General features: G+C 40.6%; 1 protein-coding gene across 9 annotated transcripts in view; it reads right to left on the bottom strand.

The window, feature by feature from the left end:
• AGFG1 (ArfGAP with FG repeats 1) overlaps positions 1-11,639 on the bottom strand; it is an 88,123-nt gene extending 76,484 nt beyond the window's left edge. For 5 of the 9 annotated variants that reach the window (XM_009183230.4, XM_009183231.4, XM_009183232.4 and 2 more), the window contains exon 1: positions 11,213-11,639. In XM_009183230.4, the coding sequence (XP_009181494.1) occupies positions 11,213-11,379 (167 nt within the window). In that variant the 5' untranslated portion in view covers positions 11,380-11,639. The remainder of the gene's footprint in view (positions 1-11,212) is intronic. The other 4 variants (XM_003908030.5, XM_003908028.5, XM_009183234.4 and 1 more) reach the window with 1 other exon arrangement.
• Positions 11,640-14,426: the final 2,787 nt, after the last annotated feature.

Raw genomic sequence — 14,426 nt, 5'->3', positions numbered from 1 at the left:
CTAGATATTTACCCAAGTGAAATGAAAACTTATGTTCACCCAAAAACCTGTGCATAAACATTTACAGCATTTCCATTCATATATATCAAAAACTAGAAACTCCTCAAATGAAGAATGGAAAAACAAACAAGCAATGGAATACTACTTAGCAACAAGGAGGAACAAACTATTAAGATAAACAACAACAAACCTGGATTAATCTTAAGGATATTATGCTGAGTGAAAAAAGGCAATCTAGAAAAGTTATGAGTCCATTTACACAACATTCTTGGAAAGACAAAACCTGCAGTGTTGGAGAACAGATCAGTAATTGCCAGGAGTACAGTAAAAACAAGGGCTGAAAGTTTTTTGGGGTGATGGAAAATTTGCATGTTCTAATTTTAGTGATGGTATATGAATCTATACATAAGTTAAGATTCGCGGAACTGTATATCAAAAAATGATAATATATGTTAAGAAACAAAAAAACTGTAGTCCTGATTTCATGTTACTATCTACAGTAACCACAATTTTTAGACTAATTAAAATAAATATATCATTAGCAGACCATCTCCACCTACCAAATTTGATCACTTAAGTGAATAAAATCCTGTAGTGAATCAAAACAAGTATTTTTAAGATGTATTCCTGGAACCTGGTGTCACCTCCCTTCTTTGCCAAAGTTCTTCTAGCTGCAGGGTGAATTCAGTGTTTATAAAACACTTTTCTGTAATGATATTAGTCATAACTATTGGATGAAAGTGTTGGGTATGTAAACCACATTACTTTTATAGGGCCAATACTGAAGTATCACCCATTCCAGATCCTCAAATACACATTTTAAGTCTTCAGTTCTGTGCAAAAAAAAAAAAAAAAGACTTTCATATCTTGAAAACATGTTTCCAAGTTAATTGGTTTCAAGAAGTTCAAAGTAGCCCACTGGTGCAGCCCAATACATCTTTGTGGTATAATTAAGCCATTTGCAGATCCCCAGGAGATTTAGTTTTAATGACCACCACCCAGGTACGACCGTAACCAGATGGTGTGACTCATTCCATATGTCCATCAGTACACTGCACTTAACTAGGCCTCAAATCATCTTGCAAATAGCCATTTGTTCAATTCAAATAACAATCTGTGCTGGATGAGTAAGTAGGAAAGCTTATTTAGTTAGTTTTATTCATTGTTTTTATCCTGCTGGGGGAGAAGCTGGTTAAAATTTTTTAATAACCTGTGGAAGTTTATGTAGTTGCTAATAATATTGGCAGAAAGTAATAAAGTTGACATTTAGATCTAGCCCATCCTAGTTATTTACTAAAAATATTAGATATGTTTCATAGTATAAAATTATACATTTAAAATCTAGAACAGGCCAGGCGCGGTGGCTCAAGCCTGTAATCCCAGCACTTTGGGAGGCGGAGACGGGTGGATCACGAGGTCAGGAGATCAAGACCATCCTGGCTAACACGGTGAAACCCCGTCTCTACTAAAAAATACAAAAAACTAGCCGGGCGAGGTGGCAGGCGCCTGTAGTTCCAGCTACTCGGGAGGCTGAGGCAGGAGAATGGCATAAACCCGGGAGGCGGAGCTTGCAGTGAGCTGAGATCCGGCCACTGCACTCCAGCCTGGGCGACAGAGCAAGACTCCGTCTCAAAAAATAAAATAAAATAAAATAAAATCTAGAACAGATGGAAGGTGCCTTTAGTAGGTTATCAAATCTACAAACTATTGATGCCAAGACATCATATAGGTTGGCTAGTCCAAAATATTCATCTATCCAGAGTCTAATATTAAAAAACTGAATATATTTAGCTTTCCATACAATAATAAGTGTGATATAAATTCTAATTGTTATTCTGAGTTTCTGGGAAAGCCACAAATACTACACCATAAGGTCCTTGTAACACTTAGAGCAAGCATCTAAAAAATAATATTCAAGTTATGATTTAAACCTAATTAAGGCATTCTAGTTAAGAGTAGTGGACAAAATCTCAATGTCTTCATATCCCCAAACCCCCAATGAAATGACAGTAAAGGAATAAGAAAGTATTAACTCACACGAGACAGACGGTTACCTTGATGTGTTTATCTCACACTGAATGCCTATATCAAAAACATCTTGTGTACCTCACACAAACACCTACTATGTGCCCACAAAAATTAAAATAACTAGAGAGAAGGTCAGAGAACAAGAGAGGAGCCCAAAAACACACGACAGTTCTCTAAATAACAAAATTTGGAAGATTTAAAAACAAAATACCAGCAGTAACTGACTTTATGGAGAAAGCCAAAACAAAAGCTTCTGCAAAGGTGGGAGAAGCCAACTAGAAACTTCATAGCCACAGGACCTATGAAGATTTACTGAAGGAACTGGATACAGGTGAGGCTTAAAGTGGGGTCAGAAATCATTAGACTCTCCAGCTCCTCAACAGCCAAAAGCATACTCCCACCAGCCCTAGGCAGAAGTCTGAAGGAAAGTTTTAAATTAAAGACGTTATACCACAGAGACTTCAAACTCAGACACTGCTGAAGATTCTTGTTAGGCACCATGTTAAAAGCTGGAGGATTATCTAAGATCGTACACACAGAATAAGAGTCACCTCCCTCAACTTGGCTCCCAAAACAGTGGCATCATAGGCTTTTATATTCCCCAAAAAAGAAGACTGGAAAAAATATGTCTCAACTATAAAAAGCGTGAGTTTCCAAACAGAGTCAAAAAAAAAAAAAAAAAAAGCCTAAAACACTGCACAAAAGACCTACACCAAAATACTTCAATATGAGGTTCTGAACAGCAGGAAGAAAAGAAGATCTCACATACTCCCAAAGACGGAAGAAAAAAAGTGGGTCAGAAAGACTCAGTAATAAGAAGAGCATCAGACTTCTCAACAGCAACACTGAAGGTTTGAAGACAACTAAGCAATATATTAAAAGTTTCAAGGGTAAAGTATTTTCACCTTTGTGAATGTAGACAAACTAATTTTTAAAATGAGGGCAGAATAAAACATTTTCAGCTTTGTGCCTTTCAAAAATGACCTCTCATTCACTTTTCATCAGGAGGCTAATGGAAATGTGGGGGTCCTGGAAAGACAGCATCTAACATAGGTTACAAGTGAAAGGAATTTCCAGAATGAAGGCAGAAGAAAAGTTCCGGTATGAGAGGCGCACAGCAGGCCTAGACAGCAGCATTTCCAGAGCAGATTATTACAAAAGTACCCAGAAACGGTGAAAAAAAAAAAAAAAAAGGTAGCTGATGCGTCTGATCATAATGAAGGAGGTTCATTACAGCTCATGCCTGTAATCCCAGCTACCAGGGAGGCTGAGGCAGGAGAATCACTTGAACCTGAGAGATGAAGGTTGCAGTGAGCTGAGAAGGCGCCACTGCACTCCAGCCTGGGAGATGGAGTGAGTCTCCGTCTCAAAAATAAAGTAAAATAAAATAAAATAAAATAAGAAATACGGAAAGACAAGAATTTTTGGAATCTGACAATTACAAAGAAAATTCCTCTTTCCTTTTCTAAACGTATACTGTTTCTCCATAACTTACAAACGCTGGTGGTGCATCTCCCCCTAGAGTCATAAAAACAAATCTATTACCTCTCCCAATGCCTTAAATTATCCAATGACAGTGATCATGTGTACAGCTCCCCCATCGTCTAATATTTTCTTCTTTAAACTAGTAGCATTTTTGGTTCCTGCAAATGTTCCTCTAATACATAGTTTCAAACTTCCTTACCATCTTGATCAGATTCCTTGGAGCATGCTCCAGTTTGTTAACATTCCTCTTAAAATAAGCAACCAGAATAAAAGCAAGGTATAATTATGACCTCTACAAAACATGTACGGTGTCAATCAAAAAGACTGCTATCTTAGTCAGAAGTCTTTGAGCAAAGTATGTTCTAACTCAAACAAAAATTAATTCTCTGTATTTCAGACAATTCAAATAAGTTTCCTGTCCCCACTGTATAGTTCATGAATTTCATTCTAATGTTCAATCAGATGTCTTTAGCAATGGTTCTCATGTGTAAGGTTGTAAAAGGTGTCACAAGGAACATGCTATTAATCTAAGTACTCAAAGTTATAAATGACTTAAAAACGTTTTTTACATACATTAAAGGTATCCAAGTTGTATCTCCCTAGACAATCATCACTTTGATTTGAATTAGAAAACACATTACAGAGTGGGGGAAAAAATGAGGGGGGTAATAACACCTAGTCCTGAATATTTCCATAGGAGTTTCTCACAAATGTGAACATCATGCATGCTGCATAGAAAAGAAGGAAAATATCAAATAAGGAGATCTGCCTGTTTTCCAAAGAATGCTATTGGAACAGATACAGAGGTTTCCAAAGAGACAATGATTTTCAAATTGAGATCCAGAGGTCAGCAAGTTCTTTTAAAACAAAGTCTTAATTCTTTTCATTTATAATGCACTAATATTATAAAATTTAATATAAATTTAATCTAAACTGTATTTTATCCACTTTGAGACTAAAAGCCAGTGTTTAAAAATCACATGCCAAAAACGATGGATGAATGAATAAGGAACAGAAAAAGGCTTAACAAGGCAATGATACCTTTATACGCGGTTATGGTCAAATGATGTCACCACTCCCCGAATGCTGGAGTTTTCCCAGTATAAAAGGTACCCCACAGCACCATACAGAAGAGTCCTTCTTATCCAATTTGCTGGTTAAATCTATGTTCCTCCTTCCCTCTGAAAAACCTAAAGTTAATGCCTACTGCACAATGAACATTCATGGCTAGAAGGCCACTCTCTCCTGCTCCTCTCTCAGGAGTGAGTGAGTTTTATGCTTATCAAAATTTGTCTGGTATAGTATTTGGTAATACAGTTGGTATGGTACTTGGTAAGTATATAGTTTAAGTGAATGTCATGTAAAACAATGGCAGGAGTAAGAAGAATTATTTCCATGTAAACTAAGTATTTTTAGAGACTAAAACAAGTCACTAGGATAAGCTGTTATTTGACCACGGAAAAGGACTGTAAAAGACTGAGAGAAAAATCATAAAAATCTAGAAGAATTCAGCATTCAAACTGTTTTATAAGTACATTAAAATGCTAAAAATCATAAATAGCATATTAGTGGACAATTATATATAACTGGACATAAATTATAATGTAAGTGGACATAAATTATATTGGTGGACAAAGAATCTAACCAGTGGACCCATATTCAAAGTCTTATGTGCCAGGAAATTAACAGTTGTATGTTAAAATTTAAAAACCTAAGCTTGAGGCAGGGCATGATAACTCAGGCTTGTAATCCCCACAATTTGGAAGACCAAGGTGGGAGGATTGCTTGAGCCAGGAGTTGGAGATCAGCCTGGACAACATGGCGAAACCCCATCTCTACAAAAATTAGCTGGGCATGGTAGCACACACCTGTAGTCCCAGGTACCTGGGAAGCTGAGGTCGGAGGATCACCTAAGCCCAGGGAGGTCAAGGCTGCAGTGAACCACGATAATGTCACTGTACTCTAGCCCGAGCGACAGAGTGAGACCCTGTCACAAAACAACAACAAAACCCAAACAAAAAAAACCTATGCTTGCTAAATATATATTATATATGTATATATAATAGATACACATATATGTATGTGTGCATGTATGTATTTTTTTTCTTTACTGATTGCTTGCTTTAACCGAATTTTTTGATAAACTTATCCACTAGCAATCCTGACTGCACAGAATGAGGGGTTCTAATTAGAATTCAACTATAAAAAAATAGCACGAGAATTACAGCACATGGTAGTATGGACATGCCAAATTCAAAAGAATTGCTGTTGGAATGGCACCATCTTTCCCATTGAATTCAGAATACACAACAGTATTTTCTCAATAAAACTCAAAGATAAGAACACACATTTTGGAGCTAAGAAGTTCCTTAAAAATAATAAAAAGCATGACACAGCCATAAACAAACATTTATGATGCATCATAAAATATCTATTCTGGGCTAGGCATGGTGACTCATGCTTGTAATCCCAGCACTTTGGGAGATCGAGGTAGGTGGATCACCTGAGGTCCAGAAGTTCAAGACCAGCTGGTGAAACCCCGTCCCTACTAAAAATACAAAAAAATTTAGCCGGGCATGGTGGTGCATGCCTGTAATCCCAGCTGCTTGGGAGGCTGAGGCAGGAGAGTTGCTTGAACCTGGGAGGCAGAGGTTGCAGTGAGCTGAGATCACGCCACTGCACTCCAGCCTGGGCAATGAGCGAAACTCCACCTCAAAAAAAAAAAAAAAAAAAAAAAAAGTAAGTCTATTCTGCCATTTAAAATACAATGAAGTAAAATCTACCATTTAAATCCCCAAAATATAGAATTCACAACAATTTACAGTAACCATGGTAACCATACATTCTTTGGTGGTGGAATCAGCATCAGTTCCAGATCCCAACTTCCAGCAGGTTGTAACAACGAAACACTGAGTGTGTGCACTAATTTTACAACTTAAAGTTGAGCTTGGATAATAGTACCTTCCTCATATCACTGTTACTAGAATGTCTGTCACACAGCTAGCACTCGATAGTTTTTATTTTTTTCAATAAATACTTTCACTGTTTTATCTCCAGCACATGGGCTAGTATCTGGCACTTAATAAATATTTGCTTAAAATAAAAATGTCCTTCACAAATGAAAAAGTATGTAGGCCAGGCGAGGTGGCTCATGCCTGTAATTCCAGCACTTGGAGAGGCCAAGGCGGCGGATCAACTGAGGTCAGGAGTTCAAGACCAGCCAGGTCAACATGGCGAAACTCCATCTCTACTAAAAATACAAAAACTAGCCGGGCATGGTGATGGGTGCCTGTAATCCCAGCTAGTCGGGAGTCTGAGGCAGGAGAATGGCTCAAACCCGGGAGGCAGAGGTTGCAGTGAGCCGAGATCACAGATTCCATCTCAAAAAAAAAAAAACAAAGAAAAAGTATAAAATATTTTGGCCACTTACTCTAAATACTTAATGTGGCCATATCAGAGTATCCAAAAAAAGTAAAAAAGGTATTAAGAATATAAATCCCTGCTCACTGTGACCTCATAAGGTCCTGAATATTATACAGAGCTCCAAAAGAGCATCTGATTTACAATCCATCCTAATGCTACTAATTGTATAAAAACATTAAATACCTCTTTTCATCTGTCATCTAAAAAAATTAAAATTTTTGTAATATTCATCTCAAGAGTCAAAATGTACACAGACTCAATGGAAAATAAGTTACTATCCAGCTACATTTATTACCTGTGAAATTTCAAGCTTAAATGCACTGTCCACATAAAATAGATGGTATTAAGAGCAGCAACCTCTTTCTCAAATGTTATTATTTTATCTAAACCCTCACTGAAAAATGTATGGATCACTTTTTAAGGATAGGACAATCTTTTATACTACATATCAATTATACTAATATTTATAGTATCTATAAAACAAATAATTTAATCTAAAACTAGTCTTTAAATCAACTAGAAGTTCTTTAACATGAAAGCCAATTTTACTGTTGGCTATATTCTAAATGTTTGAAGTGTCCATTGATAATTTTAGGGATTTCCATAAACACAATCAGAAAGATAATAAAAGATAGTGACAAACCAATCAGGATGCCTTCATCATTCTGCCTCAGTAACAAATAGTTTAACTGCATCTAACTCTGAAGTTCATTTTAAAGTTTCACAATCTAAATTCAGTTATATACTCTGAATGAACATCATTCAAGCATATAGGACAGTCATCTGGAAAACAAGAAACAGGAAAGATTAGCTCCAACTCTAGTAACATTAACAAGATGCTAGTTCAATTTATTTTAAAAAAAAAAGTATTAGTATAAACGATAGAAGGTATATCACTATCCTAAGATTTAGAATTCATGATAGTGGATACTATTTGCTATGTATCATATTTTCCAGGTAAATCAAGGAATGGCAGCTAGCATGTCTTATTTCAATATTTGTAACTCCAGTGCTTAGCCCTATCCTCAAATACAGTATGTGCTCAATAAGTAAATACAGTAAGTATGTGTGTCATTGAATCCTCTTAATAACCCTGAGCTATACGTTATCTTCTTATCACAAAGAAAGAAACTGAGGCTAAGAGGGTGGATCTGGGCCAACCTGCATGTAGTGGCCTAGTTTAATACCTAGACCTAAGCCACAAAGCACTGTCAAAATCTGACTTCAAATTCATATTCTTTCAATTATACCATGTCATCTAAACAGTAAATACATAATTATTAAACCTGAGTCATATTATTCTTCCTAAATTATTTTCCTGCACTATTGCTTGTCAAAGAAAAAAATTTTCAGAAGCTATTGTCCCTCCAACGTTCTGCAGTAGACATCTGATGGTTGCCACTCCAGTCTTCATTCCCTACATCCCAGGAATTCTAGATTTCAGATTTGGGAACTCTCTTTGGGGATCCTTGTGACAATGAAGTCAGGGTAGAACATGTGTCCAGTTGTGGCATGATCTAAGCTAACCCAATTAGAGGGAAATGCAGAACTTTTGAAAGTATTGGACCAACGACATAATTAAGGCAGTACACCCAGGAGCTGGGGACAACCATACTTGAATGAGAAAAATCTAGGCAATACTATTAAGCCACTGGATAGTTTTACTTTAAAATCAATCAATAAACCCTTCATATTTTTAAACCAATTTGATTCCGGTTTTGAGTTACAACCATAAAATCCAAAGTGACAGATTTTTATTAGGATACTTCTTATTTGATATTTTTCACATACAGTATTGTTCCCTTACTCATGGAATGTCCTCTCCCTTGATGCTTCTCGTCTATGGGGCACTTGCTATGTATCAGGCAATACATGAGATGTTTAACATACATTATTTTTAATACTGAAAACAAATCTACACCCAAAACCTACAAGGGAAATCTTATCCTCAATGTTTCATATATGAGAAAACTCAAGCTCAAATAGATTGAGTGGCATTCTCAATACTGCGTAACTAATACTTGCAGTCAGGATTCAAAGCCATGTATACCTAGCTCATAAATACTTGATATTTCAACTACATGAAGCAGAATTTGTCCTTAAAGGTCTTTGCTCAGGCATCAACTCCCAGAGAAGCTATATATCATTTACATATTTCATGGCTATCTCATTCACAGAGAGGAAATACTACAATATATTGTAACTCTATGTTTACATACTTACAAGGCACGCTCCACAGAACAGTTAAGATCCAAGTAACTTATGACACAGGACAAGTGGGCAATAAATATTTGTGGAATGACCCAACAGAGAAATGAAGTCCTATCTGCCACAGATTAAATTCCATTAGGATAAATAATTGTCATTATGCTGAGACATCCTTTTATATAGAATGTTTCTGAAATGTGGTATCTAGGAAGAAATTTGAAAATATTTCCTTGATATTACGTATTTGCTGCTGTACTTACAAGGACTACACAGAAATGTCAGAAATCCGAAAGGGTAAATATATGGATTTTTTTCAAACCGAATACTTTACATGGACTAAAGGACCTGTGTTTAGTAAAAGCAGGACATACATCTTAACCATGTAATAAAAATCAAATACAATTACAATTGTTCTGTTGGCTTCATTTTGGAACCAATATTGTCCAACGTAAGTAACAACTTTCCAGCTTTACTCCTTTTTCTGTAAATGAAATGCATGAACCAGGCTACCTACCTGATACCACCCAGCTCTGTGATTCTGTAGTAATTCAAGAATATCATTAACTGGCAACTTCTCAGAGTGTTTCCCTGGTTACACAGCCTAAAAGTAACCGTGAGGACTCTCATATCAAACAATTTTAAAGTTCAGCATAGTACTTGCCCATGACATTTTTCTTACTTTGCATCCCCACTGGACTGTAAGAACCAAGAGAACAAGACTTCGCTATATTTATTAGCACACCCCAGGGCCTTTACACAACCTAATAGGCACCAAAAAAATGTCTGCTGAAGAAGTAACTCATGTAATACTAATAATGCCTCTTTGCCCAACTTTAAAAAGAAAATAGTACATTACTGGACATGTTCTGTATTTTCTAAGTTTTAAGAAATCAATTTTCCCACATAAAGTATTATGTGCTTTGTCTCAGTATTAATCTCACAAGCAAAGGTTTTAAGAATACTTAGTAACCGCTAAGTTGTTAGTAACTTTAAATACAAGATAATAATATAAAAGCATTTTATCAATTCCAAAACCACCTGTACATTTTCCATATGAAATTGCACGGCAATAAAAATCTTTATCAAAATAAAGCTTAACGAAGCAAAGAAGAACAAACAGAAATCATCCCAGTAACTCAAGAAGGTAGTGTCTTTCTGAAATCACGCTGGCTTGCTAGCTCTCATTTCTGTGTACAGCCAGGGCACTCGGGTATTGATAACGAGATACAGATAAGTTTCACAAACAACTCCATCATATTTAGAACCACATAGCTCCTAGTCGGTACTTCATTGCCATTAAAACTTTCCCCAAACTCCTCAACACTCTCTTTGGACCATAAAACTAAAATCCCACAGCTTCAAATCTGCTCCTCTGCCTCCCTCTCCCGCAATTAATCCTTTCGAACTTCTCCCTGGGGATTCACACCTGCCACCAAGATGCTTTCATCCTGCTACTATTCCTAGGTGCCTGCTTTCTCCCAGTTACCTAGGTACTCTCGACCCAGGAAAAAAGGCACCGCCGAGGCAGGCGTCCCTCCTCCCTCCCACCCCAGCTTCTCACCGACCCCCCGCACAGGCGCCCAGCAGGTGCCTCGCTCCGCACCGCCGCGCCCGGGCCGCTGAGAGGCGGGGCACACAAAGGACCCGCATGGACCTCCCCGGCCTCCTAGCGTCTTCCCCCCCACACAGCCCGGCGCCCCGGGGAGCTGGAGAGCAAGGGCGGCGGCCGCAGGCTCGGCGGAGACCAGGGAGGCTCGCCCCGGGCGCCCCCTCCTGGACCCCAACCCCGCCCACGTCCCACCCACGAAGGCAGCACAGAACGTAAACCCTTACCCGGCAAAACCGAAAGCGCATCCCCAGCCCGGCTGCTCCAGCCCGGCTGCTCCGGCCCAGCGCATCCAGCCCGCAGCCTCCCACGCCGCGCCCGCCAGCCGGCGCCCAACGGCCGCCTCCGACAGCCTCCCATGCCGCCCAGCGCTTCCCCGGCCCCGGCAGGGTCCCGGTCTCCCCGCCCGCTCCCCCACCTCCTGGGAAGGGCCCGACACCAGCCCGGCCGCCCCGCACTCACAGGCTGCCGGAGCAGGAGGTACACACGAAGGAGCCGACCGTCATGTTCACGTAGGTGGGGCCACGCTGGTCGCAGTCGAAGCACTTTCGGTTGTGCGGGAGGCCGGTCATGTCCCGCAGCATCTTCAGGTGCTTCTCCTCCTGCTTCCGCTTCGCGCTGGCCGCCATGGCCGCGGCGCCAAGGGAGGAGGCCGGCAGGGCCGGGAGCCGGGCGGCGCTGCGCCGGGGGCCCGCGGTCCCACGGGCCGCCCTGGCCGCGGCCGCCGCCCTCCGTCAGCGCGCGCCGCCCGCGCTGGACCCGGCCGCAGCGGCTCGGCTGTACTGGGCTCGACGCGGCGCGGGCGCTGCGGTACGCGGGCTGACGGGACACACCAACCGGCGCGGCCGGGACAACCGCCGCCGCCGCCGCCACCTTCCCGACTTCTCCTGAGGGGAAAAGACGAGGAAGGGGACGGCAAGAGGAGGCCCGCCCCAGGCGGCCGGTGGCCAAGTGTCTGCTAGCGCCCTCTGCTGGCCAGGAGGAGTCACTGCGGCCGCGCTGAGGCATGGGCCGGGTCTGGAGCAGAGTAGGGAAGACACAATGATGATAACAGTATTAATAATAGACAGTATTTATTAAGCGCTTATATATGCAAAGCGTTTCATATGGGTTACCTTCCCCTTCTGTTTAAAACTGTTCAAGGGTTTTCCACTGCTTTGAGGATAATTCCAAATTCCTCACCACAGCCTGAAAAGTGCTCCATAGTCTAGCCCAGTCTACCTCATTCTTCATCGTCCTCACTCAACCACACTGGATTTTGAGTTTTCTGAACACAGCAAGCTCTTTTCTGACTCCTGCAGTACCCTTGCCCTTGCTCTTCTCTCCTTATCTTTGGACCAGCTAATTTGGGGGCCTTGGGATGTCCTGTCTATAGGATACTGGGCGGCATTCCTAGCCTATACCCACTAAATGATACCAGAACAAACCCCCCATCCCCAGTGGTGGCAACCAAAAATCCCCAGACATTGCCAAAAGTGGAGGGAGGTTTAGGGCGGTGCAGTCACCTGGCTTGAGAACCGCTGCTGCGTATGGAAACCCAGATTATCCATAGCTGACGTCCTCTAAGTCAGGTGGGGCTCAGATGTCACCTCCGCCACGCTGTCCCAGATCAGCCTAGTTAATGTTGCAGCTCACCTTTCTCGAAGTTGCTCTCCATCAAATTGCTGCGTTGTGTTTTCGTCTCAGTTCTAGCTATTTGAAATACTGCATCTTATTTCGTGTTTACCATGGGTGCTCTGGGGTCTCCCTTTAGGCGCTACACAGACTGGCCCCTGTATTTTCTTTGCCACTCCATCCCATTCCCCTCCCAGAGCTGGAGACTAGCTGTTCAGTGTTGATGGAATGAATGCACGAAATCATTTATGTAATCTTCACAACACTTCGAGGTCAGTGTTATTGTTATTTACATTTTACAAAACAGGAAGATGAAACCCTGAGGGATAAAGTAAATTTACCCAAGGGTACCTATGGGGAAACTCGATTCCAACCCAGACAGTCAGACTGCAGGACCCAAATCTCTTAGTCACTGCAGCAGTCAACTTCGTCTCTCGTCTCTCATTTTCCAAAGGAGTACAGGGAGACCCAGAGAGCTGAAGTTCCCAAATCACTGGGCTGGTGAATGGATTAGAATCTACGTTCCCTAACAGCCAAGGCCAACCTCCACATCTCTCCTGAAAGGGACTGGGTGAATCCACGAAGTGAGACTTCATATTAATATAATACTACTAATAATAATGTTTTTACTATTAAAAGAAATGGACAGATACATTGGCCAATGAATGTTTTTAAACTTTTCTATTATGGAAAATATCAAACTACCATGAGCCCATGGACCACTTTCAACAATTATTAGCTCATGGCTAATCTTGCTTTATGAATACCTCAACCCATCCCTCCATCCCCTCTTCTATTATTTTAAAGCAAATTCTAGATTTCGTACCATTCATCTAACGGTACATAGTTCCATTTGTATCCCTAAAAAAGAAAAACGTTATCTCTTTCAAACTTAGCCATGATACTGTTAGCATATCTAAAAAGTTAACAATAGGCTGAGCACGATGGCTCACACCTGTAATCCCAGCACTGTGGGAGGCCAAGGCAGGTGGATTACCTGAGGTCAGGAGTTCAAAACCAGCCTGGCCTACATGGCGAAACTCGGTCTCTACTAAAAATATAAAAATTAGCCAGGGATGGTGACATGCACTTGTAGTCCCAGCTACTCGGGAAGCTGAGGCAGGAGACTCACTTGAACTTGGGAGGCGGAGGTGGCAGTGAGCCAAGATTGTGCCACTGCACTTCAGCCTGGGCAACAGAGTGAGACTCCACCTTGAAAAAAATTAAAATAAAGTTAATAATTCCTAAAGATCATCAAATATCACACTAGTGTTTAAGTTGGCAATTATCAACATTTTAATAATATTGTTACAGTTTGTTTGAACCCCCTCCTTGCAACTGGGTAATATGTCTCATAAAGTTTCTTTGGGTTTCTCCACCATCTCTTTTTTAAATTACAATTCATTTGTTTTAGTAATTGGGCACTTTATTCTGTAGAGTTTCTCATAATCTGTATCATTTAACATGTTCCTCGGTTCTATTTGCTAAAAATTGGTAGTTACATGTAGTTCACTTGTATCCAGTTCAGTTTTTTTGCAGGGCAGGCATTCATTTCATTGTGTTCTTCCATCAGGAGGCACATAATTGAGGAGAGAGTATCTTTTTCATGATGTTAGTAACCATTGATGATTAATGTCTAGATTCATTAATTCACTAATGATTAGAAGAAAATAGTGATATTATAATTCTGTCATTCTGGCGGGGTGCGGTGGCTCACGCCTGTAATCCCAGCATTTTGGGAGGCTGGGGCAGGAGGATCATCCGAGGTCAGGAGTTCGAGACCAGCCTGGCCAACATGGTGAAATCCCATCTCTACTAAAAATACAAAAATTAGCTGAGCGTGGTGGCGGGCATCTGTAATCCCAGCTACTCAGGAGGCGGAGGCAGGAGAATCGCTTGAACCCAGGAGGTGGCGGTTGCAGTGAGCCGAGATCCCACCACTGCATTCCAGCCTGAGTGTGAGAATGAAGACTCTGTCTCAAAAAAATAAATAAATAAAAATAAATAAATAAAACGAATTCTACCATTCCTTCATTTATCAGCTCAAATTTTCTATAAAGAA

This window comes from Papio anubis, chromosome 10 (assembly GCF_008728515.1).
Source record: "Papio anubis isolate 15944 chromosome 10, Panubis1.0, whole genome shotgun sequence".
Taxonomy (NCBI): domain Eukaryota; kingdom Metazoa; phylum Chordata; class Mammalia; order Primates; family Cercopithecidae; genus Papio; species Papio anubis.
Note: the sequence above shows the minus strand (reverse complement) of the source record. Positions and strands in the feature narration are given on the sequence as shown.